Source organism: Pipistrellus kuhlii, unplaced genomic scaffold, assembly GCF_014108245.1.
Source record: "Pipistrellus kuhlii isolate mPipKuh1 unplaced genomic scaffold, mPipKuh1.p scaffold_m20_p_10, whole genome shotgun sequence".
In the NCBI taxonomy this organism is placed as follows: domain Eukaryota; kingdom Metazoa; phylum Chordata; class Mammalia; order Chiroptera; family Vespertilionidae; genus Pipistrellus; species Pipistrellus kuhlii.
The window spans coordinates 45032555-45058476 of record NW_023425405.1 but is presented as its reverse complement, the minus strand read 5'-3'; the positions used below and the strand labels follow the sequence as shown (position 1 = coordinate 45058476).

The window sequence follows — 25922 nt, the reverse complement described above, 5'->3', positions numbered from 1 at the left end:
ACAGACAGACCAGGTCATCAGTTTGGTATCAGGGCCAGATTTGAAACCCAATCCTGGGTTTCCTAGTTCCAATCTAGTGTCCTTGTGATATTGTGCGTTTAATCATTCTTTCAATGGCATGTGATTTGGCATCGTTTTCATGGGTTCAAGTCACTTGCTTTTATCTTGTGTGCTGCTTACACTTTAGTTTCCTTTTATGTAAAACCAGTACATGATATGGTTTACCTACATAGGTAATTTTAAGAAAAAAAAATGACATAATACATGAAAATACTTGAGATAGTTTAAAATAATAAGGATAGTTAAAATCATTGAAGGTTGGTAAATGCATGCAGACTAGCAGTGCTATCTGATCTTATCACAGTATTATGAAGGCTAAGCCATTCATTGTGCTTATAGATACTGGCTATGTTTTTGCTAAAGTTAAGGGTGGTTTGTGTTGTTTTGTTTTGTTTTGTTTTGTTTTACATCTGTAATAACCTTACCATTTGTTAATATAACCAAATTTAATTTCAAATTAGTTTTCCACTTTAGAAGTTATTCAGTCATTATTTTTTCTTTGCAGAATAATTTTTAGACTATTGGTTTCTTCTTAACTCTATATACTTAAGAATTTCTATTGACTTAAATGAGCTTTCATGATTTTTTTTATTTGCATGGTATTTAAAAAAAATGTTTTGAAATGTGAAGATTGTCTTTTTCCCCAAGAAATTCTTCTCTCTGTCTTGTCATCATTCTCATTCTTCTTCCTCTTAAAATTTTTGTTAAGTATGAACACTTAAATGTTAAATATGAACAAGAAAATTGGACATTAAATGTTAAACATGAACAAGGAAATTGAACAATTGTTAAATGAAGTTATAAAATCATTCTAATTTAGTAAATAATGTTGATTCCTATGATTCATTTCATAGTGCTCCTGCCATTAGTATATCATTAGAATGTTAATTTAGAAATTAACATTTATGTTAAAGGAAAAACAAATCAAAATACTTCTAGTGTAGCCTATAGATTCAGTCAAAATCCAGTATCATTAATTTTAACTTACCTTCAGTGTCTGATAGGCCCACTCCAACTCCTGGCTGTTTCATAGGATCTTGCCCATTCTGCCCCATCTTCCCTCTGTTCATAAAGAAAATAATAAAATTACACTATTTTCAGATATGCTTGCCTAAATGCAAACGAGGAAGCCAACTTTGCAAAAATAGAATGACATTTTATATTCATATCTGCAATAAATTACCTGAATGGCAAATATAAACATAATAAATTCCTCTATATAGTGTTAATTTTAAAATGGGAATTTGTTTATTATTTCTACATAGTCCAACCTAATACCTCAAGATTCAGTGTCTTAATTCTTGACTCATTTATTAAAGATCAGACCAGCATGAAATTTTGAAATTTTGTTTTAGAATATGGGAGTGGTTATTTTTCCATTTTAAACTCAAAACTGAGAATGGTTTTTATATGTTTACACTTTTTATGATGAGTTGTATTGATCCTTTGGTGAGAATGAAAACTGTGAATTGAATTATATAAAATCATATTGTAATAACACAGACTTTTACTTCACTTAGTGGCTTCCTTTCAGATCCTTCCAGGGTATTCAGCTGTATGGAGCACATTGGTTTTTTTTTTTAGTCAGACCGCTTGGTTTCTGCTTCTAGCTTTGTTATTTCATGCTGTATGTCATCAAAGGCATATCTACTTACTCTGGTAAAGATTGTTTCTTCTTTTGTAATATAAGGATAGTCACATTAGCCACCTTCTGGTTATGAGAAAACTACATGAAAAAATATATGAAGTGCTTAACACTGTGCTTAAAACATAATAGCATTCAATAAATATAAAGTGTTAATAGGTAGGCATGGACATAATGGCCTTAGAATTCAGACTGAGCCTGCTGTTCATTTTTTGTTTCAGCATCAAACGTTTTGGAAGGCCAAATAGATAATTTATGATCCTGGGGGCACTGTGGCTACAGAATATTGATAATGTAATAGGCAAAAGAGTATAGGCTATTTCTTTAGTTAGAGAAAGCTACATGACATACAAAAGTTTTTGGAATTGCTTTGTATGTACATATAGAAGATGTTTTAAAAAATGGGATAAAAATGCTTAAGGATGCTTGAACAAAAAAACATTTTGATACTATACTTTCTAGACAGTAGTTCTAACACAGTAGGATTTACTAACAATTCTTACTTTCACAAAAATATTTGGTATGGTAAAAATGTAACCATATTTCTTTCTTAAGAACCTAATTATACCATATTACCCAAAGCAATCTACAGGTTTAATGCGGTCCCTATCAAAATATCAATGACATATTTCACAAGTAATCTTAAAATTTATATGGAACCAACAAAAGAGCCCAAATAGCAAAGCAATACTGAAAAAAGAACAAAGTACCTGATATCAAACTGCACTACAATGTTACAGAAACAAACTGATGGTCACATGATGGGAAGGGGGTTGATTGGATGGGTATAAAAGATGAAGGGATTAAAAAGTACAAATTGCCAGTTATAAAAACAGACACAGGGATATAAAGTACAGCATAGGGGATATAGTCAATAATATTGCAATAACTACATGCAGGTGTCTTCAAACTACAGCCCGCGGGCCACATGCGGCCCGCAGAGGAGTCTGATCTGGCCCGCCAGGTTTTTTGGGCAGTGAGCGCAGCCGAGGTGTTACAGTAGGAATTAGTAGTTCATATAGTCCGGCCCTCCAGCTCTCTGAGGGACCGTGATCTGGCCCCCACTTTAAAAAGTTTGAGGACGCCTGAATAGTGTCAGATGGATAGTAGTAGACATCAGAGTGATCACTTCATAAGATGTATAAATGTCTAATCACTATGTTGTACTAGTTGGAACTAATAAAATATTGAATGTCAAATGTAATTAAAAATAAATTTTAAAAATAAAATTTAAAAATGAAAATAAATTTTAAAAGTAAATTTTAAACATTTCCTTGTGTGAAGATTAATAAAATGAATAAACAAGTAAATAAATAAATAGTAATGGGCAGAGGACCTGAATAGACATTTCTCCAAAGAGGACATAGAAATTGCCAACAGACACATGAAAACATGCTCAACATCACTAATCACCAGGGAAATGCAAATTAAAACTATAATGTCATCTCACACCTGTCAGAATGGCTGTCATCAGTAAATCAACAAACAAGTGGTGGTGAGGATGTGGAGAAAAGGAAACACTTATGTGCACTGTTGCTGGGATTATAAATTAATGTAGCCACTATAGAAAAATAGTATGAGGTTCCTCAAAAAATTAAAAATAGAGCTGTTATTCCATTTAGCAATTTCACTCCTGAATATTTATCTGAACGAAACAAAACCACTAATTTGAAAGATATATACAGTTCTATCTTCATTGTGGCATTATTGTCATAGCTAAGATATGGCTGCAAATTATATGTCCATGGACAGGTGAATAGATGAAGAAGATGTAGTATATACAAAATATTGCCATTAGCAGCAATATGGATGAAACTATGGATTATTATGCTAAGTGCAGTAAGTCAGACAGAAAAAGATAAATAATGTCTGATTTCACTTAATGTAGAATCTAAAAAAAAAAATCAAAATAAATGAATAAACAGAAACAGACTCATAGACATAGAGAACAAGCTAAGGGTTGCCAACGTGGAGATGGTGGGAAGATGGAAATTAAAAATAAAAAAAAGATAGTGAAGCCACTATGCCAGAAAGAAATTATAAGAAGGAAGGAAGGAATTAATGAAGAAAAGAAGGAAGGAAGGAAGGAAGGAAGGAAGGAAGGAAGGAAGGACGGAAGGAAGGAAGGAAGGAAGAAAGGAAGGGCTGGAGGGGAGAGTTAGAGAGAGGAAGGGAAGAAGAAAACACAAACAGACTTTTCGGTAATGTGTACAATCATGTGATTCACATTGCTAAATTTTCTTCCTGGGAAGGCACATTACCTCAGGATTAAAAAAAAAAAAAAAGTCTTATTTAAGCAATCCATAAAAACCTCAATTTGTGTAATTGCTTCTGTGAGATTCAAGATAGGTAGTTGATAATTTAAAAAACATTAATTTTCCTCTGTTATAAAAAGGGGAAAAGTTCAACAATACAGCAGCCATCCCACCTTGAACATACACCATCCTAGTAGAATGAGCCAAATTCAGTTGAAAGTGAGGATCATTTTGGTAGTGGTAATCTAGCAGATGAGAGTACTTAAAATATACTATCTTATACTATGTCAAGCTTTAACTAAATAATTATAATTTTTAGTAATTGTAATAAAATAATTTTTAATATTTTTTATTTGATCTTGAGTCCTATAATTCATTTTAGTGGTGATAGTCAGCTGCAGTCATTGCTTCTAATGAAAACTGATTTTAACATTAGATATGTAGCTAAAATCTGTACTTGGTGCATTTCTATAATTACCTAGAAAAATTTTAATATATATTTTTATTAATTTCAAAGAGGAAGGGGGGGGGGAAGAGAGAGAGAGAGAGAGAGAGAGAGAGAGAGAGAGAGAAGAGAGAGAGAAATCAATGATGAGAGAGAATTATTGATTGGCTGTCTACACTGGAGACCCAGTCTGCAACCTGGGCATGTGCCCTGACTGGAAATTGAACCATAACCTCCTGGTTCATAGGTCAATGCTCAACCATTGAGCCATGTCAGCTGGCTACCTAGAAAATTTTTACAGCATTATGAAACTAAATGAAGTACAAAGGAAACGTACCTGTGAGTCATGTGACTGGTGCAATTTTTCTAAATTTCCAATAAATAATATTCAGCTCAGAACATTCTGACTACACAGTTTAAATATATTTTATTGATTTTTTTACAGAGAGGAAGGGAGAGAGATAGAGAGCCAGAAATGTCGATGAGAGAGAAACACCGACAAGCTGCCTCCTACACACCCCTACTGGGGATGTGCCCGCAACCAATGTACATGCCCTTGACCGGAATCGAGCCCGAGACCTTTCAGTCCACAGACCGATGCTCTACCACTGAGCCAAACCGGTTTCGGCCTGACTACACAGTTTAGAATTATATTTGTAAATCACTTACCAAATAGTTACTGAGCACTTATGCTAGTGCACTTACGTTAGACACAAAGGGGCATATATAATAACTAGTAAATACTGCTTGTACATATGTTTATTCTATAATGCTTTAGAAAAGAGAACTATTTTGTGTGCTCATATGGCAAACAATAGCTTCCTAAGCAATTTTGAAATGCCTTGATTTACAAGAGAAATATGAAAATGGGGAAAAAATAGAGTTTACACTCTGAAATTTATAACTTGATCATTAGTGTTAGAATAGTATTTGAAAGGTGAAGATGAATTGTAAGGTTATTAAGAGATGTGTGGTGCAAACCTTTATAATTTCATATGAAATTTGCAATTTATAGATAGGGATTTAATGAATTTGCTAAAATTCTCTCCCATCAAACGGGATCATCAGAGGCTGAGAACAAATGAGATCAGATTTCTTTTAGAAATAATTTTCAATGAAAAATAATTAAATACAAATAACTGTATGGATCCATAGTGAAATTCTTTACAAAATAAAGATGGCCAGGTGATCCAACAATTACTCATTTTAAGCAGGAAAAATGTAACTTAAAAATCACAGTATAAACACATTTTTCACTGTACAAATACATTTCCTCCAAGATTTTGCTCTTGTAAATTGAGCCATTATTTAAATAATAGTGCTATTCTTGAGATCAAAAGGAAAGAATAAAAAATCATGACATTAAAACAAAGAGAATCCAAAACTGGTTTTGCTCAGTGGATTAGAGCATGGGTCTGTGGACTGAGGGGTTCTGGGTTCGATTCCGGACAAGGGCATGTACCTTGGTTCGGGCACATCCTGGTGCGGGGTGTGCAAGAGGCAGCTGGTCAATGTTTCTCTCTCATCGATGTTTCTAGATCTCTATCCTTCTCCCTTCCTCTCTGTGGAAAATCAACAAAATATATTAAAAATAAAACAAAGCAAAACAAACAAACAAACAAACAATGAGAAAAGGAAGTTCCACCCCCAAGAAAGCCTCCCTCAACATTGGAGAAAATGAAAAAGACCCTTCTCCAGGGTTTCAGGGAGGGGTCTGTAAGCTTTTTCTGTAAAGGACAGATAGCAACTATTCGAGATTGCCTCACAGTGAGAAGCAGCATCAGCAACGCTTAAATGCACAGGCGTGGCTGTGTTCTAATAGAAACTTGTGAGCCTGAAATTTTGATTCCATAGGATTTTCCTGTGTCACGAAATGCTATTCTCTCCTGTTTTTGTTTTGTTTTGTTCTTTTTTCAAACATTTAAAAATTCAAAAGCTAACACCACCAGGTGGTGGGCTGGATTCCCCCTGGCCCAGATTCTTGAGCTGTGTGGACCAGTGGTGTTTTTGAAAGCCCAGAACACTAGCAGTGGGGAGGAGAAGGAAAGGTCATTGTTTCAGTTTTTATATGGGAACAGATATGACCTACATATTTATCTTGGATCCTGCTGGATTTTGCCACCCATATGACTAAATCCATTCTAAAAACAATCTTACATTTGATTTGCAATATGATTTTCTTAAGGTTTGACATATTATAAATGAACTTTATTCTAAGAGTATCTATTCAGGGATCTATGGAATGCTTGCTATTTGTTCTAGAAAATTTGGACAAACTTCAAAAATCTTTAATTTTAATTGTAGTGAGATTTATAGCTGGAAAAAAATTTGTTTGAGCAGCCCAAAGTGTTATCTATTTCAAATATACCATGAGTTCTTTAAATCTGTTTTATCTCTCCTGATTCAAAGTAAATTAATCTGTTTATCTCCAATCCCAATGATGTTTGTGTTTGTTCAGTATGTGTTTAAAGTATGATTCAAGCATGGCTAATCAGTTTTTATCAGTTTTTTTTTTAATTAATACAAATTGCACTAAATAAGTAAAGCTGGTTGTGATCATCATTCATCCTTCAAATTATTATAATTAAATGAATCCAGTCTTTCCTAAACAGTGTTGTTGTTGTTGTTGTTGTTTTTAAGTGTAAACATGAACAGTTGAAGCATTTCAGGGACAATGACTCAGAATTGGATAATTATCTAGTATTTCCTGTTAAATGTTAAGAAAAGCTTACTCATGATGCTGTTAGCTTTGGAGTGAGAAAAAAAGAACCACTTACATCCTTGGGATAGGAAATAGATTAGTCTCCCCTGCAGTGCTGCTGCTTCCTTCACTGTCCACGCTATACCCACTGCCAAAGCTGCTGCCCGAGGAGCCGGTGGACACGGAGCTGTCTGCAGGCCGGTGATTGGTAGGCTTTGCTGCATGATGTGGGAAGAGTCAACACCACAGTCAGTCAGTGATACTACTCGCAGGGATCTCCAAGTGCATGATTACGCATTGTCTTCATTTCTAGCTATAAAGAAACGGCTTTGGCAAGAACTTCGCATTTCTTAACCTGCCTTTCATTTTGTTTTCCTCAACAGATAATGCACACAGGCCTTGACTGTTATCATTAGACATAAAGGAAAAAGCAATCACTTTTAAGGATAAACCATCATATTTTAGACTGAGTTAAATAGTTGTAAGTATTCTATTATTGTTATTTGTGATTTATGTGTACAGTATTGCAATAATTGTATAGCAAACAAATAAGAATGCTGGCTATTTCATGGAGAAAGCAGTTTAGGAAGATTTGGGTAAATACAAATAGCAGGATAAGGAAAAATTGCTTATTTTCCATATTAATAACGAATAATGTTTTCCTCTTGAGAAGTGAAGAAGTGATTGAAATTCTGTGCTTGTTTGGATGTAGCTCTACCAACTATCTCCAGCAGGTTATTCAATCTTAAGATATTTGTTTCTTTTTAGGCACCTCTCAGTTTATGACTGGGACTTATTTGAAAATTGTAATAAGTTTAATTTTTGGGGGGATATAAGAATCTATATTCCCATAGAAACATAATAATTTTGTTCTATAAATTATGCAGTATAATACTAGTATTGTTAGTGAAGTTCTACATTACAGGAGATTTGGGGAAAACTTTTGACATAAAAAGAAGTCAAGCATTTCTCTTATTTTTGTAGAGAGAAGGTTCTCTTGGCAAATTTTTGAAATTGTTATCTACCTTCTTTTATCTGGTCAGCTTAAGAGTATAAGCTTTGATCATATTGATGTGATTTTGAAGCCCAATCATTCTGTAGTGAACCTAAGAATTCTCAGTTTCCTCATTGGAAAATAATGGGGTCAGCAAGGCCTGTCTCATAAGCTTGTGGCTGTGAGGAGAGAAAGCATGAGCCCAGTAACCGACTCTTCTTCATCTTGCTATTCTCCCATTCTCTCCTCAGTGGCTGTTCCCCAGTGTATTTGAGTGTACCTAGTCCTGTCAGTATGTTTGCCTGCTTCTCGTGTAATTGTAGACACATTCTATGCTACTAACCTAAAAGGCCCTCTTCCGTAGACACGCCTCTGTTCAATCGGGAGTTTCGTAAGCAAATAGAGTCCCACTACTGGATGAATCGTTGCTTATTCTTTAGTGATCCTAAGATATCTGCATTTTTCTTAAGAAACAATATACAAGCATGACAACTCTTGATGTGTTGGAATTTTAATATAATCAATATAACCATGGGAAGTGAAAAATATAGACATGGTGAGGGAAACCATGAGAGGCAGGAAACCATCATCAGGGCAGTCAGGATCAATCTTGAAAAAAATTCAGTGTTTCCCTCATTTCAGGACAACAGATTCTCTAAAGCTACCAGACAGTTTTATATCCATTCCAGTGATAGTACAATAGTATCAGTTTCTCAGGATAGGAAGGGGGGGATGTGTATTAATCAATTACATATCAGGTATACATTGGAAATAGCTATTTAGAAAAAGGCTTGAATCCTGTTAAATAGCTACTGATCAATGAATTACTGGCAACCCGTAGGACTAGATTTGCTGAAACAGAATGATAGTTACAATATTTGCTTAATATTTTCTTCAATTTATGCAGAAAAAACACAGATAGAGTATTTGGTGTTAAAGAAAGTAATTTAAAAAATAACTTAAAAATAAAAAGATAACATCACTGTGATATAAAATTACAAGCATTTATAAAATAAATTAAATTGCATAATTAGCCGCATAATGAATCAGATTAGTCAATTGATTGTAAAAAAAAGGAACACTGTAATACTTTTTGGTTGTCATTATATAATCCAACCAACAAGACTGTTTATAGTTTTTAGTATGATATTGAATAAAAATTTTTAATTTTATTGACTAGAAAAGTCACAATATACTATTTTCAAAGACAAATCTTAACAAAGTTTAATTTTAAATCAACTTATTTCTACTAAATTAAAACAATTTCCATTCAAGAGCAATCTTACAATGTATCAAAATAACTACATTATAGAAAGGATGTCTTATTATTTACATTTACAAATATTCAATCCTTTCTTTTGTGAACTTTGATTTTCCTGATACAATTTTTAGTTGTATTCCCTTCTGGGAAATTTCAGATGTGTACAGAATGCAAAATGATATAAGAAGAAAGGAACAAGGCTAGAAGTAAATTTAACAAAAGACAGTTTTTTTTGTCTTGTTTAGTGGAATAGAAATCTCATTCAGAAAGCCTGTGCAAGTGCTGTCCATTTATATGCAAACGAATAATCTTTTATAGATACAAAAAGAAAAAAAATCTATGAAACATATACATATATTGGAGTAAGTCTTGTCTACCTAATATTTTTGCAAACAAAATTTATGTAAGGTTGTGTCTAAAGAAATTTTGGGTAGTTATGTTAGGTAATTAATTTAAAATAAATCTAGGTGTTTGGCATTACCTTAACAAAACATCTACTGCTTTATTTGATTTTATTTTACTCTTAACCTGGTTATGTAAATGTGGGATAGAATTAGATAGCCTGACATTTGGTTTGCTTCTGAAAATGAATTCAATTAAGATGCAGAATGGACCTTGGCTTTTTTACTGGGCTATACCTCCTCTTAACATAAGTCATTTTAGCCAAATTTGTAGTTTGCCTTCCAGAGTCCTTTATCATCTGTTTCTTTTCAAATGTACCTCTCTTAATTCTCCTTCGAATGCTTTACATGGAAGTCCACTCAGACCATTCACTCTGACTCCCTTTGGTTTGGCTTATTTCTCCTGAACTATGACTGGAGCTTCCCCCCCCCCCCCAATTTTGTTATACTTTTTCTGCCCCAAACACCTTTTCATACCTAAGTTACATTTCTCAGTCAAGGCCCAGCTCAGATCAGTAAAGTCCCTGCCTCATGCATTTTCCTTGTCTTGCCCATCAGAAATCAACTCTCAAAGCACAAGATCAAATATCTTTTCTTGACAGTCACCACCTTTTTATCTTTGATTGTAGTTGTTATACTAATGTCATTGTTCAAAGCAGAGCCTGTGTTTTCTCCATTGTAGCCTTCTTACAAGCTTATCCTGAAACTATGCTGAAGAAATATTTACTAAAAACAATACATTAATCATTGTTTTCCTTAATCAAATAACTAACAGCTGAATGATTTAGTAATAGCTCACTTTGTATCCAACTGTGTATTTTATATAAATCATACATTTCTCAGCAACAGTAACTTTAATGTCATACTGTGTGGGAAAATGTGATCATTCAACAAGATGTTTTGTTTTCCCAATCCCCACAAAACTTGTTTGGTTGAAAGAAATAATAATACACTAAGCACAAGAGAGCATAGCTTTGTGAACTTCAAAAAAAAAAGTTCATAACTGGCCATGGATATCTATCTACCTAGAAGGCTAAGTGAACATCACATGTGTCAAACACAAGGCCCGCGGGCCAAATCCGTCCCGCCAGGCCTTGCAATGTGGCCCGCACCACGCTGTCATCACTGCACTCTGCTGCGTTTCCATCACAATGACAGTTTATGACTGTTCAGTAAACCATTCGGCCCGCGATTTAGGCTGGATTTTAGATTTTGGCCCCTTCTCTGATTGAGTTCGACACGCTTAAATAGAAGGCTAAGTGAACATTTGACCGGCCAACCAGCCAGTAGGTATGACGCGCACTGACCACCAGAGGGCAGATGCTCAATGCAGGAGCTGCCCAGCAACAACAACTCTAGCACTCTGGACCTCTAGGGGGATGTCAGAGAGCCAGTTTTGGCCCAATCCCAGCAGGCCATGCCAAGGGACCCCACCTGCTGGAGGGACCCAGTTCATCCAGGTGCAGCCAGCTGGGGAGGGACCGGACCGAGGGAGGTTAGCTCCAGGGTGTGTCCAGTCTGTCTCACCCAGTCCCGCCCTGCTGACCACCTTCTAATTAATTTCCTTTTAATGTGCACGAATCCATGCAGTGGGCCACTAGTTACATATATAAAGATTTAAATTGGAATGATAGAAAATAATATGTATAGTAACAATCCATCAGAACCACCAGAGGGTGCTATTATAGACGCTAGTACTTGTCCTAATCCCACTTCTTGTCTTTGTATTTCTGTTCCTGAATAAAATAAAATTTCAAAACATTAAAACTAAATATGATTTCCCATAACTTTATGATTTCAAAATGAACAATGTAAAAACATTCTACCTCTGCTCTTAATCATAGTTTCAGAAATCATGGACCTATTATGTATGAGCATATTATGTGCCTAAGTATTACATATGAGAATGTTTGTTTTACAGAATTGAAGTTTATTTAATTAAAAAAAAATTGGAGCCTACATTTTGTGTGTGTACTTTCTTTGTGAATTCCTGTTTGTACTACCAACTACTGACTAGAAGAAAGAATGTATTAAATAAGCATAGGGGTAAATAAGCATACTCTTGCAGAAAGGTCCCTGCTCCCAGTGGTCTGCAAACTCATTAGTCAACAGAGTCAAATATCAACAGTACAGCAACTGAAATTTCTTTTGAGAGCCTAGAGGAATAAATCCTCAGGTCTTGAATCATTTTTGAGATTCAGTGATTGTGGGGGCATTTCAGGTAAATAGATTTTATCATTGTGTGAGTCAATTTAACCTGCCTTAAATTATTTTTGATCTCTTCATTTTCTTTGGATGAGAGATAGTTAGACGACATTGTTTTATTACTCTACTGTGGCTAATCTTAATTAAACCTGATCATGTCTCTTTGAACATCTGTCTTCCATTAGTTTGCCCTGTTTTGTTGGTACAGCAGTACTTAAAAATGCAGACCTATCGCTGTACCTACCACATGATGGCAGTGCTGTGCTCTAAATCCACAGATCAGAATTGAAGACAACTTTACAATTGTGGAACTCTGGAGATCAAAGAAAGTTGCTAAGGACTCTAGAGATAACCTGACCCATGATTTCTCATATAGGAAAACTAAGCTCAGGAAAGATTAAGTGACTTGTTTTAGTTCATATGCTAATTAATGAGAAAGAATCAAAACTAAATACAACCACTAATCCACTTTTCTATCACATCCAATTATGTCACATTAAGATTGTGAGGTTTTTGCCCAGCCAGCAGGATTCAGTGGTTGAGCACTGACCTATGAATCAGGAAGTCATGTTTCATTCCTGGTTAGGGCACGTGCCCAGGTTGTGAGCTCCATTCTCAAGGTGGGGGACGTGCAGGAAGCAACCAATCAATGATTCTCTCTCATCACTGAGGTTTCTATTTCTCTATCCCTCTCCCTTCCTCTTTAACCTTCCTCATTGAAATCAATAAAAAAATATTTTTTTAAAATTGTGAGGTGTCTGCATATTTCAGAACTTAGAATTCAGTGCTAGGAATGTATAAAGCCCTGCTGCCTGTGATGTTCTGTCATTGGTTTTTTACTCTTGGTCCAGCTCAAAGCCATTGCCAAATATTTCAGGAATAATTTATAATGTAGGTAGCCTGCAATTTCCCAAATTACTTGGTCCACAGGATATTAATATTATCTGCATTGATACAATCTATAGGATTTAGGATTAACTGTTTGAAATTGAGAGAGATAATAACTATTTTGTTTATGCCAATAGTTTAATGACAGAATCTAAATAACCACCTTGCTATTTTAGAAACTGTGTGTATATCGCACATGGGATTTTTTCCTTTGACTAGCTCTACTTTCGCTGGCATTTACTCTAGTGACCTTTACTCTTTCCCCACTGTCACTGCCCATCTTTTGATCTCTTATCCATCTGCTATTATTGTTGCTTGTTACTAAAGAGACTGCAGTTTTATCTTATTTGTTGATTTGTTCTGAGTGTATACCTGAAAATGTCAGGCTTTAAGTTCCATTGTTACTAACTTTATTTGGTAGGCTTCCCTTGAATTATGTCCACTTTTAAAAAACACATTTTATTGCAGTTCAGGGATATTAATTTAAGAAGAGATGTATTTTACAAGAACTTGAATATCTTTTTTTCTAACTTCAGTATATTCACTGTCCAATTTGGAAAGATTTAAAAGAAATCAGTACTAGAAAAATGCCGTAGGTGGTTTTAATACAGCTATTTATAGGAGTGTTCACATACTCTCAAATTACAAGTTTTCATAAATAAAAGTATGAAAATAGATAACTCTGATCTCCCTATCAGTCATTATAAACTTTGACGTGTATGTGTCAGGGGTGGCAGATAAAAGGAAAAAAATATTGGGATTTTTAAAATGAAAATTATTGGTTAAAAAAACACAAAGGCATTAAAAATTTATACCAAACCACAAGGAATAGAATGTATTTTTACCTACTAAAATAAAAATGTGTCTTAACATATTCCATATTCAGGTAGTAGTACTGTTCAGAGAGGGAGATGGAGAAGTGATACCTCTGTCTGCTATGTTTCCGGAAAGGTGATAAAGCTCTGAGTCATGTTCACTCTCTTTACTCTCCATCTGCATTGAATTTATGTCGGAATTTTTCAAGATATTTTAATGATCAATTTAACAATCTGTTTTTATCTAATGCTATCAGTAATTTTCAGGTATCCTTCATAGTCTCTATTCACTCATCTTCTGTCTTTGTAGATAATAGGTTCAATTATTATTCCAGGAACAGAAATAATATCATGTAACTTCAACATAACAGGTGTTTGGAAATGAGAGTAAAGTTAAACTAATAATATGGTGGAGAGGATTTTATGTAAATATATGCGGTGGCACAGTAGTCTACTATAGTCCTTGCGTTTATGCTCTAATGTTGCCTTTTAAGTCCACCTTCCTTTTTAACATGTTTTTGGTTCAGAACTGTTTTTTCAAGAGGTCAATTAAAGTAAATGCAGGTTAAGTGGGGACCAAAATTTCAGAGCAAATGGAAAAAAGTTTGATTAAGGTATTTTCATAAATGAAAATTAAGATATTAAGTTTATTTTATATTTAATAAATTTAGGTTATAATTCCAGCTATGTTCAAATAAATAGAAAAATCAAGTAATTTATCAAATGCCAAGTTTTGGTTTTGATAAAAGATGCTAGCGTAATTGCTGTAACACAATAAAAATTTTTATCTTTAAGAGATTAATGGCAAGGAGAATAATATTTGAAAGAAAAAAATCATTCAAGATCTACATCAAATCTTAAAGGCCAACCCTTAATTTTCCATATTCATTTCATTTCCCTTTGAAGCAGAAATGTTCTGTCTTGAAGTTTACTTGCAAAAGGTACAGAATTGTTTGAATAATTATAAGAAGTTTTGAAAACTGATCTTACATAATCCAGAAACTGATAACTTAGATTATGAATACTTAGATAACAAGGACATTGATCTCAAATAGAATTCAGTTTGATTTATATTAAAATCCTGCCCAAATACAATATATTTCCAGTATAAATACAAACAATTTAATAATAGCAGCAGACTAATTTACATGGCTAATGCTACATGGCTGAGTAGTATTTTTCATATCACTCAAATGTAGTTAATGGCCACAAGATATAGAGGAGTTTAGACAATTATTTAATAAACATGTGTCCTAACCTCTTTAGTTAATTTCATTAATCTATCTACTTTCTTCAAGTAAATAATTTTCAAATACTTTCCTCCTATAGTTGATTATATTCCAGTGAACTGCAAAGATTAGTAGTGAGAATCAGAGCCAATTAATTAAATAAAAATAATTAATTCTACTTCTAGATATTTCTGAACATGATCATGCATATAAATTACATTATTTTTCTTTCAGTACCTACAGAAGGTAGACAAAACTCATACTTTCTCATTCTTCATAATTCGTCCCAGATATCTTTAATTGGTTATTAAATAAATAACATGAGGATAGATGATTCACAATGACAGTGTTTATTTTTCTACTTAGTTTACTGTAGTTTTACTAATACTTTGAAGAAGTTTGGAACATAATATTCATTTAAAAATAAACAAATGTACATATGATTATAAATAAATGATGAACAACTAATATAGGAAATTCAAACAATATTTTCTAGAAATAAATATTTTTTTCAGAATTTCCTTTTTAGATCTAAACATGCTAAATTATATGCTTGAAAATTAGGGATCAGAAATTTGGCAATAGGTAAAGAACTTAATTTTTTCCTCAAATTTGAATCAAAGTGATGATCTTCAGTTTTTCTATTATTTCTACCAACACTATTAATTTGCAGTATATAGGTCTAGTACTAGACATAATAAAACCAAATTAAAAAAAAACATGTAAACGATTGATTTTCCAAAAAATTTGGTCTTTAAGAATGAGACACATAAAATTTATTCTATATTTATAATCCTCTCTCTCACTCCATGTTAATTTGGGCACAGCCTGATTAGTTGATAGACAACTTACCAGTCAGATTTTGAAAGTAAGGAGTAATATAGACATATAACAATAACTTAATCTAAATCATTTCCAATAAAGTATTTTGAATAATCATTTAAAATAAAATTTTATCAATCTGAATAATTATAAGTTAACATTAAATGAGAAAGGAAAGAAAAGGTTTCAAAGTGTAATATTACAGATATAAGGCAGTCAGATATAAGACAAATATAATTATATCTTGGAAGAAACCTCTAATTATCCAATGTCTTTGGCTATTAGAAAAATTATGATTGTGCATAGGTATAAGATCAGTGGCTTTTTAACATTTTTATCTCAAGACCCTTTTACATTTTAAAAAATTATTGAATTCCCCAAAGAACTTTGTTTCATGTGAGTTATATCTAGCAATATTTATCATATTAAGAATTAAGAAAAAAAATTAAAATAAGTATGTACATTTTCCATTAGTCATCAAAGCAATGATGTCCTGACATCTCGTGTAAATGCAGGAAAACTGCACTGTGCACTTGAGAAAGAATGAGAGTTAGAAAAGCAAATATCATAATATTCTTAAGAATTTTTTTTTTTACTTTTTAGGCCCTTACAAAACATCTCTGCAACCTCGAGGGCCCAATGAACACACTGTGAGAATTACTGGTTTAGATTTAGTGATAGAAATGACATGTTAAATGTGAAAATGAGAAGAAACCAATTAGCACCAGCTTTTTTTGATAGTCATCTATTTTTATACTAAAAATCAAGTTGTTAGCCTTTCTTGAAAATATTTATTGCTCTTATTATTCTTTTTAACTTTATAAAATTCCTTCAAAACTTATTACATTCAGAACTTCAAAACCCTAGGAATATAAAAATCTGAATTAAAAATTATATATATCATACTAATTTGTTTGTCCTCATTTTGCTTTAAAAATCTACTTTATGATATGCAGAAACCCAGAGTAAACAATAAAATTTGCTGGCATAAGATAATGTAAATTCTCCCATAAAAGGGGTTTTCTTTAAAGTTTTAAAATGTTCCTTAAAAATTAATAGTTGGCTGAAACCTGTTTGGCTCAGTGGATAGAGCCTCGGCCTGCAAACTGAAAGGTCCCGGGTTTGATTCCGGTCAAGGGCATGTACCTTGGTTGCAGGCACATCCCCGGTGGGGGATGTGCAGGAGGCAGCTGATCGATGTTTCTCTCTCATCGATGTTTCCAGCTCTCTATCCCTCTCTCTTCCTCCCTGTAAAAAATCAATAAAATATATTAAAAAAAATTAATATTTGGATGGAGCCAAAATAGTAATTCAATAGTTATTTACTTATATAGAAATTTAAATTATATAGTACAAAAAGTCTATTTTCTTTTTTTTTTCTTTTTTTTAAATATATATTTTATTGATTTTTTACAGAGAGGAAGGGAGAGAGAGATAGAGAGCTAGAAACATCGATGAGAGAGGAACATCGACCAGCTGCCTCTTGCACACCCCCTACTGGGGATGTGCCCGCAACCAATGTACATGCCCTTGACCGGAATCGAACCTGGGACCTTTCAGTCCGCAGACCGACGCTCTACCACTGAGCCAAACCGGCTTCGGCAAAAAAGTCTATTTTCTATATCTGTATATATAGATTCCAAATTCATTTTATATAAAGAGTTAGATTAAAATATAATGTGACCAATAAAATTTTAAATACTGTGGTTTTGGGTTTGTAATGAGAAAAAGCCAATTTTCCTTCTATTTTCTTTTATGAATAAATATAGCAGAAATTTTATTCAACTGCCTTTTGTTAAAAATAGGGATCTATGCTCCTGACTTTCAACAAGCATTTTCTTCTCAAACTTATCTGTTCTTATTTGATTTGTAATTTCAATATCAGTTTTTTTTAATTAATTTCTGTTCAAATTATCAACTAATTGATAAAATTGTATCTTTCAGTATCTTACCTTTAAGATATAAAGTATTGAAGAATTAAGCTATGATTATATATCTACTTATTCCCATTTGTTCTAAAAAACTCAATACCCCAGTCAAAATTCTGTATTTCTAATATATTTTCATTTAAAATCCATAAATGGCTCCTGAGTGATTAATTATATTTTTACACATTCCACACAGCAATAAAAGAAAAATAAAAAGGATAGTTTCCCAACCTGCCTCATCCTATGAAGATTCCTCTCATCCTATCCCATATCCATAGGTCATCCCTCCAATTATCTTCTACAAAAAAGAATGGGTGAAATTTCATGATTTTACATAATATAACGCATGTGGATGGAAAGTGGGGGGAAAGTAAGTAGTTCATGGGTGATTTAGATACCTGGATGTAGGCAATACTGTTAAGTAGCCCGATGATGTCTTTGGAGTTCCTCTGCCTTGGGTAGCATTTCCCTGGACCCCTCCTGCCCAGGTGATAATGTTCCCAGCCCCGTGCTCATGGTGTAATTTTTGTCCAGGGCCCCTCACTGTGCCCCATCAGCTGTTTCATGCTCCATGCTTCTTATTATTTTTTTTTTCTCCATCACCATTTACTTGTTGTCTCATTTCCTCAGGCTTCTGCTCTCTGGTGTTTAATTTCATAAATTAACTTTGTAAAGAATAATTTTCTTGCCCTGGCCAGTGTCGCTCAGTTGGTTGGGCATCATCCTGTACACCAAAGGGTTGCTGGTTTGACTCCTGATTGGGGCGCATGCCCTGATTGCCAGCTCCATCCCTGTCAGGGGGTATACAGGAGGCAGCCAAGTAGTGTTCGCTCTCATATCAATGTTTCTCCCATTCCCTTCCTCTCTCTCTAAATATCAATATCAACATATATACACATACATTCATATACACCTAGTACATATACATATATAGTACATATATGTACACACATATGTAATTATACTTGTAATTACATATATATGGATAATTTTCTTGAACCCAAAGTAAAATAAGTTGCATTTTAAAAATTAAGTTTAACTTTGGTAAAGACACCTCATAATCAGTACTTAAAGGACTGTGACATGTTAAAATTAGGTCTTTCTCTTCCTCTCAAATAATCTATGAATAATTTATATCTAATTATATAGGCCCATAACTTGATCATTTGACTAAGACACAGCATACTGAAGAAAATTTGACTCTTAGGCCAACTGTCTTGCTATTCATGTCAGATGAAATGAACATACATATTCCCAGCGTGAATCAGACATACATTATGTGGGTGACTCGTGCAGACCCATGGCTACTACTGGAAAAGAACAAAAATATTCCATTGAAGGTAGATCAGTGGATTCGTCTTTGTGAACAGAGGTCCATCAGCAAGAGACAGTGTCATATGGCCAGAGCTATTCATTTACTGTCTGTGACTCTGCATGTGTAGCAGAGAGTACTGACAATAAATGTTAGATGGCTCCAGAAAGAGTTGAAAATGCACACTTCAAAGGACATATGGAAACTCTTAAAATAAAAAATTACCTTTTGAAACAATGCCCTCCACTCCCAGTGCCCGCCCCGCATCCCACCCTAGCCGCCCCCTACCACTTGCCCAAGAGAGCAGCTCCACAGAGTGATGGCTTACTCCGAGTTCCCCACGGCCAGGTAAGCATATGAAGCTCTTCAGGGACAGGGGCCACAGTCAGCCTCACTGAACATGGTTTCCAGCAGGATTGGTCTGTGAAAGTAGCTTCAAGCTTTTCTCCTACAATGGGGCTCCACCTAGGAAACTCAAAGTCCCTCACACAACTAATTCCATGATTCTTCTCACCTAACCTCATCAACCCATCCCAACAGCTCTTCTTGCCCAGAGTGAAGGGAGATTTCTATTCACCCTGTGTTCCTGGGTCTCAACTTAAAATTCACCCAAAATCTTAGCCCCAAACAAAAATAGCTCAGGAACTTCCAATTGCATATATTGAATGTTGAATAAATTCATTTGCAAGGCTTTTGGGAGTGCTTCCATTTGTTTTCATCTGATATGGTTTACAAAATGAGCAAAAGAAAAAAAAAAAAAACTCTTTACTTTTTAAACTCTCTTCCCTGGGTAGTGTCACTTTCTGAAAAGAACAGGCCTGTGTTCAACCCAAACGGCTTAAAAAAGCCATTTCCAGGGATTTCTAAGTACAAGCAAGAGTTGTTTAGGCATCAGGATGATCTGGCACAATCTGGCACAATGCTTCTCCTCAGGTTTCCTAGCATGCAACCAAACCCCGAAGGGAAAGGGAAAGTTCCTTTGGCTCACTCCATAATTCTTGCCTGACCCATGTTTCATGCTACTTTAAGCAGAAATCTGCTGAAAATCTCAGAAACAAACAAAACAACAACAACAGAAAAAACCACAAACACTTGAAAAGCTCTTTAGAGACAATTCCGTCACCCTTGGCAGAAATGACACAGCCTCCTCCATGGGTTCTGCTTCCTGACACCACACTGTGCTTGTGCAGTGAGAGGATTTTATTTTCGTGGGTTTGTGGCAGCTTAATCATCAGCCTTCAGAAAAGAGGATCATGTAGGTAGAGCAGCAAGTCTAAATTATATTCATTTCTAGAAACCTCTAATCATGTGTTGGAACTTGGGTGAGGAATAAATACGTAGATGACAACTGTTTTTATTGCAATCAGGGGAGTTCTATTTCAAAGGAGCTAGTGTACTTAAAAAGCAAAGGCTTAGGCCTTACGACTAAGGCTATACTGCCGACTTTGAAAGTTTCTAGCTAGATAAGTCTATTCTAGCCCGATGACTCTCAAATTGCTTACTCAGAACAACATAGGCCATGAATACCTCATCACCTTGGTGTGATAAAATGAGAAGATGGGCGACAAAACAGTTTGTAAGACATGAAGAATTAGTTCCATGCATTATTTTCAGAATGCAGATAGGACTATATGAACTCACCTGTGAGGTTTGAAATGGGAGCCTTTTATCCAATCTCTTAAAATCAGTAATAATACTTATTTCTGCAGTTAGTGAACAGGAACTTGATGGCTTTTCATATGTTTACATCTCTTATCATTTTCTCTCTAAGTTTTAAAGTCATTATACAACATTTTATAGAAATTTAATTCTATATTTGCCACTAGTTGTTTGGAAAAATGCATGGCTGAATTATATTCCTGGTACATTTATAGTAGCAGGGATATAAAATATTTAGATTTTAAAAAACAGTGCATTTGCTTTATCATCTATTAAAATAAAATTAAATAAGACTCTATGTTATGGTATATTGATTTCCTTTTGATTATAATTTCAATAAAAAATGATTTCAAGATTCAATCATAGCACTTTAAAGGTAGAAGAATATCCATTAGTGCATTATTCAAAGAAAGGGGATTGAAAACAATTTGCTACAATTTTTTAACAAAAATATCTATTGATAGAAAAAATCAGACAAAATATTATATAGTAGTACTTAAATCATAATTAAACATGGAATGTGAAATAAGGTAACTACTTGACTACTTCAATATTTATGATTATGAAATATTTGAAGGAAGAAAATGAATACCATTAAGAAATCAACAAAACTTACTTGATGGAAGAAAAAGGTCAGAGGAGGAATTTGAGTACTTTAGAAAAGCACTACCATAGTAAGGCTAACTGGAAAGGGTAATTTGTGCTTTGGAGCTAATCTATGTTGGGCACATTCAGAATTATGCTAATGTTTAAGCTAATTGCTTTTTAAGCTAAGGCGTAGGCCTAGTAACAAGATGAGGATTATAGTGCCAATTTTGAAAAATTTTAGCTACATAATTAAAGAAACATCAGAGTGGTTAGCTTTTTATATTGCCACATATATTTTCCATAGGCCCTAAATATCTGATTAGTTGGGATAAGAGTGTATTAAATTTTTTAGTTTTCCTGAGAATGAAGAGAAGTTCTATAGAATAGTTTAAGGCTTGACTTTAACTGGAAAGCATAGAATCATAAAACAAAGTATTTTATGGCTAGAAGAGACTTAGGGGCAAACACTATCCTATTTAAAAAAAAACCACACAACACAATATTTTATATATGGTTTTGAATTGAATTTGAAGATAATTTTATAATCACTCTCATTTGATTCCTGTCACTGGCACTCTTTCTAAGGGAAAATTTCACAAATGTTGGGTCAAATTTGGGACAGAGATAAGCTTGCTTTCTTTTCTGAACACAGCTATGGAATCAAGCTTAGATGCATCTCTACAGCAAGGGCTCATAGAATTTGTTTCCTCTATCCAGGACTCTGAGAAGATTGTGAAATAGATCAGATGTGAGAGAAAGAAAGAGTGGAAGAGAGCCTAGGGGTCCCCCAACTCCATTACTTATTTGCATGTTTATTATGTGAGCTCTGATACTTTTATTTGGAAAGAATTTCCCACCTACTTTATAATGTTTTTGGCATGAAGCTTTGGTCTGTTCCCCAAATCACTGTTATTAGAGCACTCACTAACAATGGAGCAGTGACTATAAATACTCTATTGCAAGGTTATCAAATGAGAAAGCAAAAACTGACACACTCATTTTAAGCTGCATCATATAACAATGGCTCAGAACCCAGTAGTTTATGAATGAAATAAAGATACTTTATTTATTACACAGGCACTTGGATATTCACATGCCCAACACGATACACTTAACAACTACGAAAACATGAGTGGAAAATGTCTGTCTGTAGGATAAAGAGAAGTTTCACCATGTAAAGGTGAATGAATGCATTAACAATTTTTTTTTCCTTTACTTTCCTCTAAGAATTTCCAAAATCCACCGAATTTTTTAAAAGTTACACTTGAAATGATATGTAAACAAAGACTGATCTACATATTCACTGGTATGCTAACTCGAATTTTGAGCAGATTAAAGTTTTATCACAATGCAACATATTTATAGTCATGCTTGAACAGATGAGGTTAGTCGCATGCATTCCATTCTGCAATATGAATACTGTTAATCTACTTCCCCAACAAAAACTCAAGAGATGCCCAGAGCATAGAAAAATACAAATCGCTGTAGTCAGTATAATTACGGGGCTGATCTTGGGACTTACATGGTGATGATGACGTCCTGAAATGCCATGCCCACAAAAGCACATTAAAAAGGGGGATAAACATATTTCACCAGACAATCTCTAACAATTAAGAGGCGAGGGCTTTAATGTTTGGGGAATGTTCTTGCTGTGTGCTTTGAATAGTGCCTTTCTGCTCACCTCCTTCTGGCTTGACTGGTCCATCGGACATCGCCTTCCTGAGGGCTAGCTGGCTTTGGTCTTGGTTGCCATTGGCTGGTGGAGGCAGATTATCAGACTGAGTTCTCTGAATGGGGAGGATTCCTGCTATGCTGTGCCTGTGCTGCTTCCTGGCATGATTAGACTGACCGCTTGTATGTGCTGCTGTGGCAGTGTGGGTGAAATGGAAACCCAGAGTATGTATCCTCGGATGGAACCAGCTTAGATGTTAGTCATGCAAACAGAGGTGATCTTTTGCTCTAGTTAAAGAAGTCGTGTCTTCAAATGCCATAATGACACCACATGCACAGCACTAAAGGGGGTTAAAACTGGCTGTTTCTTTGGACAGGACGACTCTGGGAGATGGGGAGAACGTTCATCTCTCACCATTGTCTGGCTAATGCCTCTTGGAAGTAACAGTGTATCTACGTTTGTAAAAATATCTGTACTTGGTATGTTTTCATATTACCAATTGACTGTTTTCACAAGTTAAATGAATAGACAGCAGTTAAAATGGATGAATTGTTAGACTTCAATTGATATGTTGACTTTCAAAGGAATTCCAATGGTTAGAAAAAAACCACCTATAAATTCTCTGTTATCATATACAAAGTGTGATCCAACAGGAGGGACCTGATTGTGCTCCTTAATGAGGTTTCTGCCTCATCACATGTGCTTATTCACGTATTATTAATATTATATACTTTCTTGGGAATATAAGACATGTGCTTTTCTTCAACAGATTTGTTTTTCCAAAAGACTAAAAAGATTTCCACATGGGAAATTATGGCATTTCCACATGCATTATCTATTAAAGTTTTTAAGCTTGAAATGGCTTCTCCCTCTATGTTTTAGAACTTGACTATCGGTCACAATTACTCTCCCACCTCGAATTTTTGAGTGTTTTTAGATGCAAGAATCTCGTGTATAATTTGCTTTAAAAGCCTGTGTGTGTGTGTGTGTGTGTGTGTGTGTGTGTGTGTGCTTTTTTTTTGGTGTAATGCCTGGAAAACTGGCAGCCACTGTGCTTATAATTCCTGTATTCTATAGGATAATTAAGTGCACACAAAAAGGACACACAACATTGTTTGCCTGCAAACACCATAGACACAGCTATCAAATACTATTAGCCAGGTTGGATGGACGGTGGAGACAGAGGAGAAACAGCCAGTTTTACTGCAGTCTATGTAAATTAAAAGACTCTAAATAAGAAAGAGCATAATTATGTACTGATAGTTCTTACACAGACAAAGGGACAGAGAACAGAGTGAGCAGGATGTGCCAGAGACAGAAAGCAAACAGGAAAGGACAGCAGGAAAGGAAGGCAACAGATGAACATTAAGCTGCCATGCTGAGGAATTTATTTGCGTCTTTTACTTGGTTGAAGGCGTTGCTGCTGCACGGCGGCTTCGGCAGCAGCTATGGCGGCCCCCGCATCTTCCAGGTGGGCCTGGGTGACGCTGGTTTTGCTTTGGCTGCGAGACGGTCCGTGAGAGCGGAGATGGCCTTCGGATGAGGATTTCGAGCTGCCAGGACTACTGTGGGACTTCTCAATGGTGGGAACCTGCATGTCTGGTTACAAGAGAGTAAAACGTGAGTCAGAGTTGGCCCAGCATTCCTCCTGTCAAGCTTGGCCTCACATAATTTGAAGCCGTCTTGAGATTTAGGTTCATCTGTTTCTTTTTTGGCTCTTTTTAGGAAACTGCTCACCATACAGTAATATGATCACACATTTGGGAAGCAATTTTGGGGAGGAAAGGCAAATGGGTGACAAATCTTGAGAAGAATACATTCTAACGATCCTTATGTGAATGAATATATTATAGTTTCACAAAGCAGCTCTGCTAATTCTAGTAGGGGCCAGGTAAGAGACAATAGGCTTATATTGTAACAGGGGGAGCTGTAAGTAAAAATGTAGTGAATTCTTGGATGAAGGCATGTGAGTCACTAGGAGATAATACAAGGGGAGGTTGTAGAATCCTTGTCTCAGGTGATTTTGAGAATGTTTATATAGATAGTCATAGAGAGGGGTCTTTAAATTCATGATCTTCCAGAACACTAATCAGGGCAAAGTTGATCTGACTAAATGGAATTCATAATTAACCTATAAAACTCTTCCATCTAAATAATCTATAGCATTCATTGTATCAGTGGTTTATCACATCAATTCAGTTGGCTACTGGACATGGATAGCCTCAGTTTCCTATTTCCTAGGACATTTGCCCTTACAATTCATTCCTTTTTAATGGGCAAAGAACCACTTTTCAAGTTGATGTACTCTCTGAGAGGAGAAAAGGAAGCAATATTTAGGTCTAAAATAAAAATTTGTATTTAGTAGTTCAGCATATTAAGGTAAGATACTACATGGTTATTTCATATAGGCAGTCACTCAATTTATGATCAAGATTAATGTTGTGTTATAGGGTAACTGGTAATACTCCCAAAGTATAAGCTAACTCAATTGGGAATGCTGTGCCTATCGCTAAATGCAAGGCATGACATTATAATTTATAAAATATGATTAGTTGTTGCACTGGCTGGTGTGGCTCAATTGGTTGGAGCATCATCCTATACAACAAAAGATAACAGGTTCAATTCCTGGTCAGAGTACATACTCAGTTTTTGAGTTCAGTCCCTGGCACAGTATTATACTGGAGGCAATCTCTCTCTCTCTCTCTCTCTCTCTCTCTCTCTCTCTCTCTCTCTCTCTCTCTCTCTCTCTCTCTCTCCTCTCTCTCCCCCTTTTTCTCTCTCCCTCGCTTCCTCTCTTTCTAAAAGCAATAGAAATGTCCTTAGATGAAGATTTAAAATAATAATATTAGTTGTTCTTAAAATATTTTTATTGATTTCAGAGAGGAAGGGAGAGGGAGAGCAAGAAACATCAATGATGAGAGAAAACCATTGATTGGAAGCCTACAATCCTGGCATGTGCCCTGGTTAGGAATTGAACTGTGATCTCCTGGTTCATAGGTCTATGCTCAAGCACTGAACCATGCCAACCAGGCTGATATTAGT

At 34.9% G+C, this 25922-nt stretch overlaps 1 protein-coding gene across 4 annotated transcripts in view; it reads right to left on the bottom strand.

Annotated features, from left to right (window-relative positions):
• Nucleotides 1-25922, bottom strand: part of PCLO (piccolo presynaptic cytomatrix protein) — a 253191-nt gene that overhangs the window by 24673 nt on the left and 202596 nt on the right. For 2 of the 4 annotated variants that reach the window (XM_045578495.1, XM_036429573.2), the window contains exons 20-23: nt 24285-24479; nt 22890-22964; nt 7183-7324; nt 1049-1122 (exon numbers count right to left, since the gene is read on the bottom strand). In XM_045578495.1, coding sequence (XP_045434451.1) covers nt 1049-1122; nt 7183-7324; nt 22890-22964; nt 24285-24479 — 486 coding nt within the window. Of the gene's footprint in view, nt 1-1048; nt 1123-7182; nt 7325-22820; nt 24480-25922 lie in introns of those variants that run through there. The other 2 variants (XM_036429574.2, XM_045578496.1) reach the window with 2 other exon arrangements.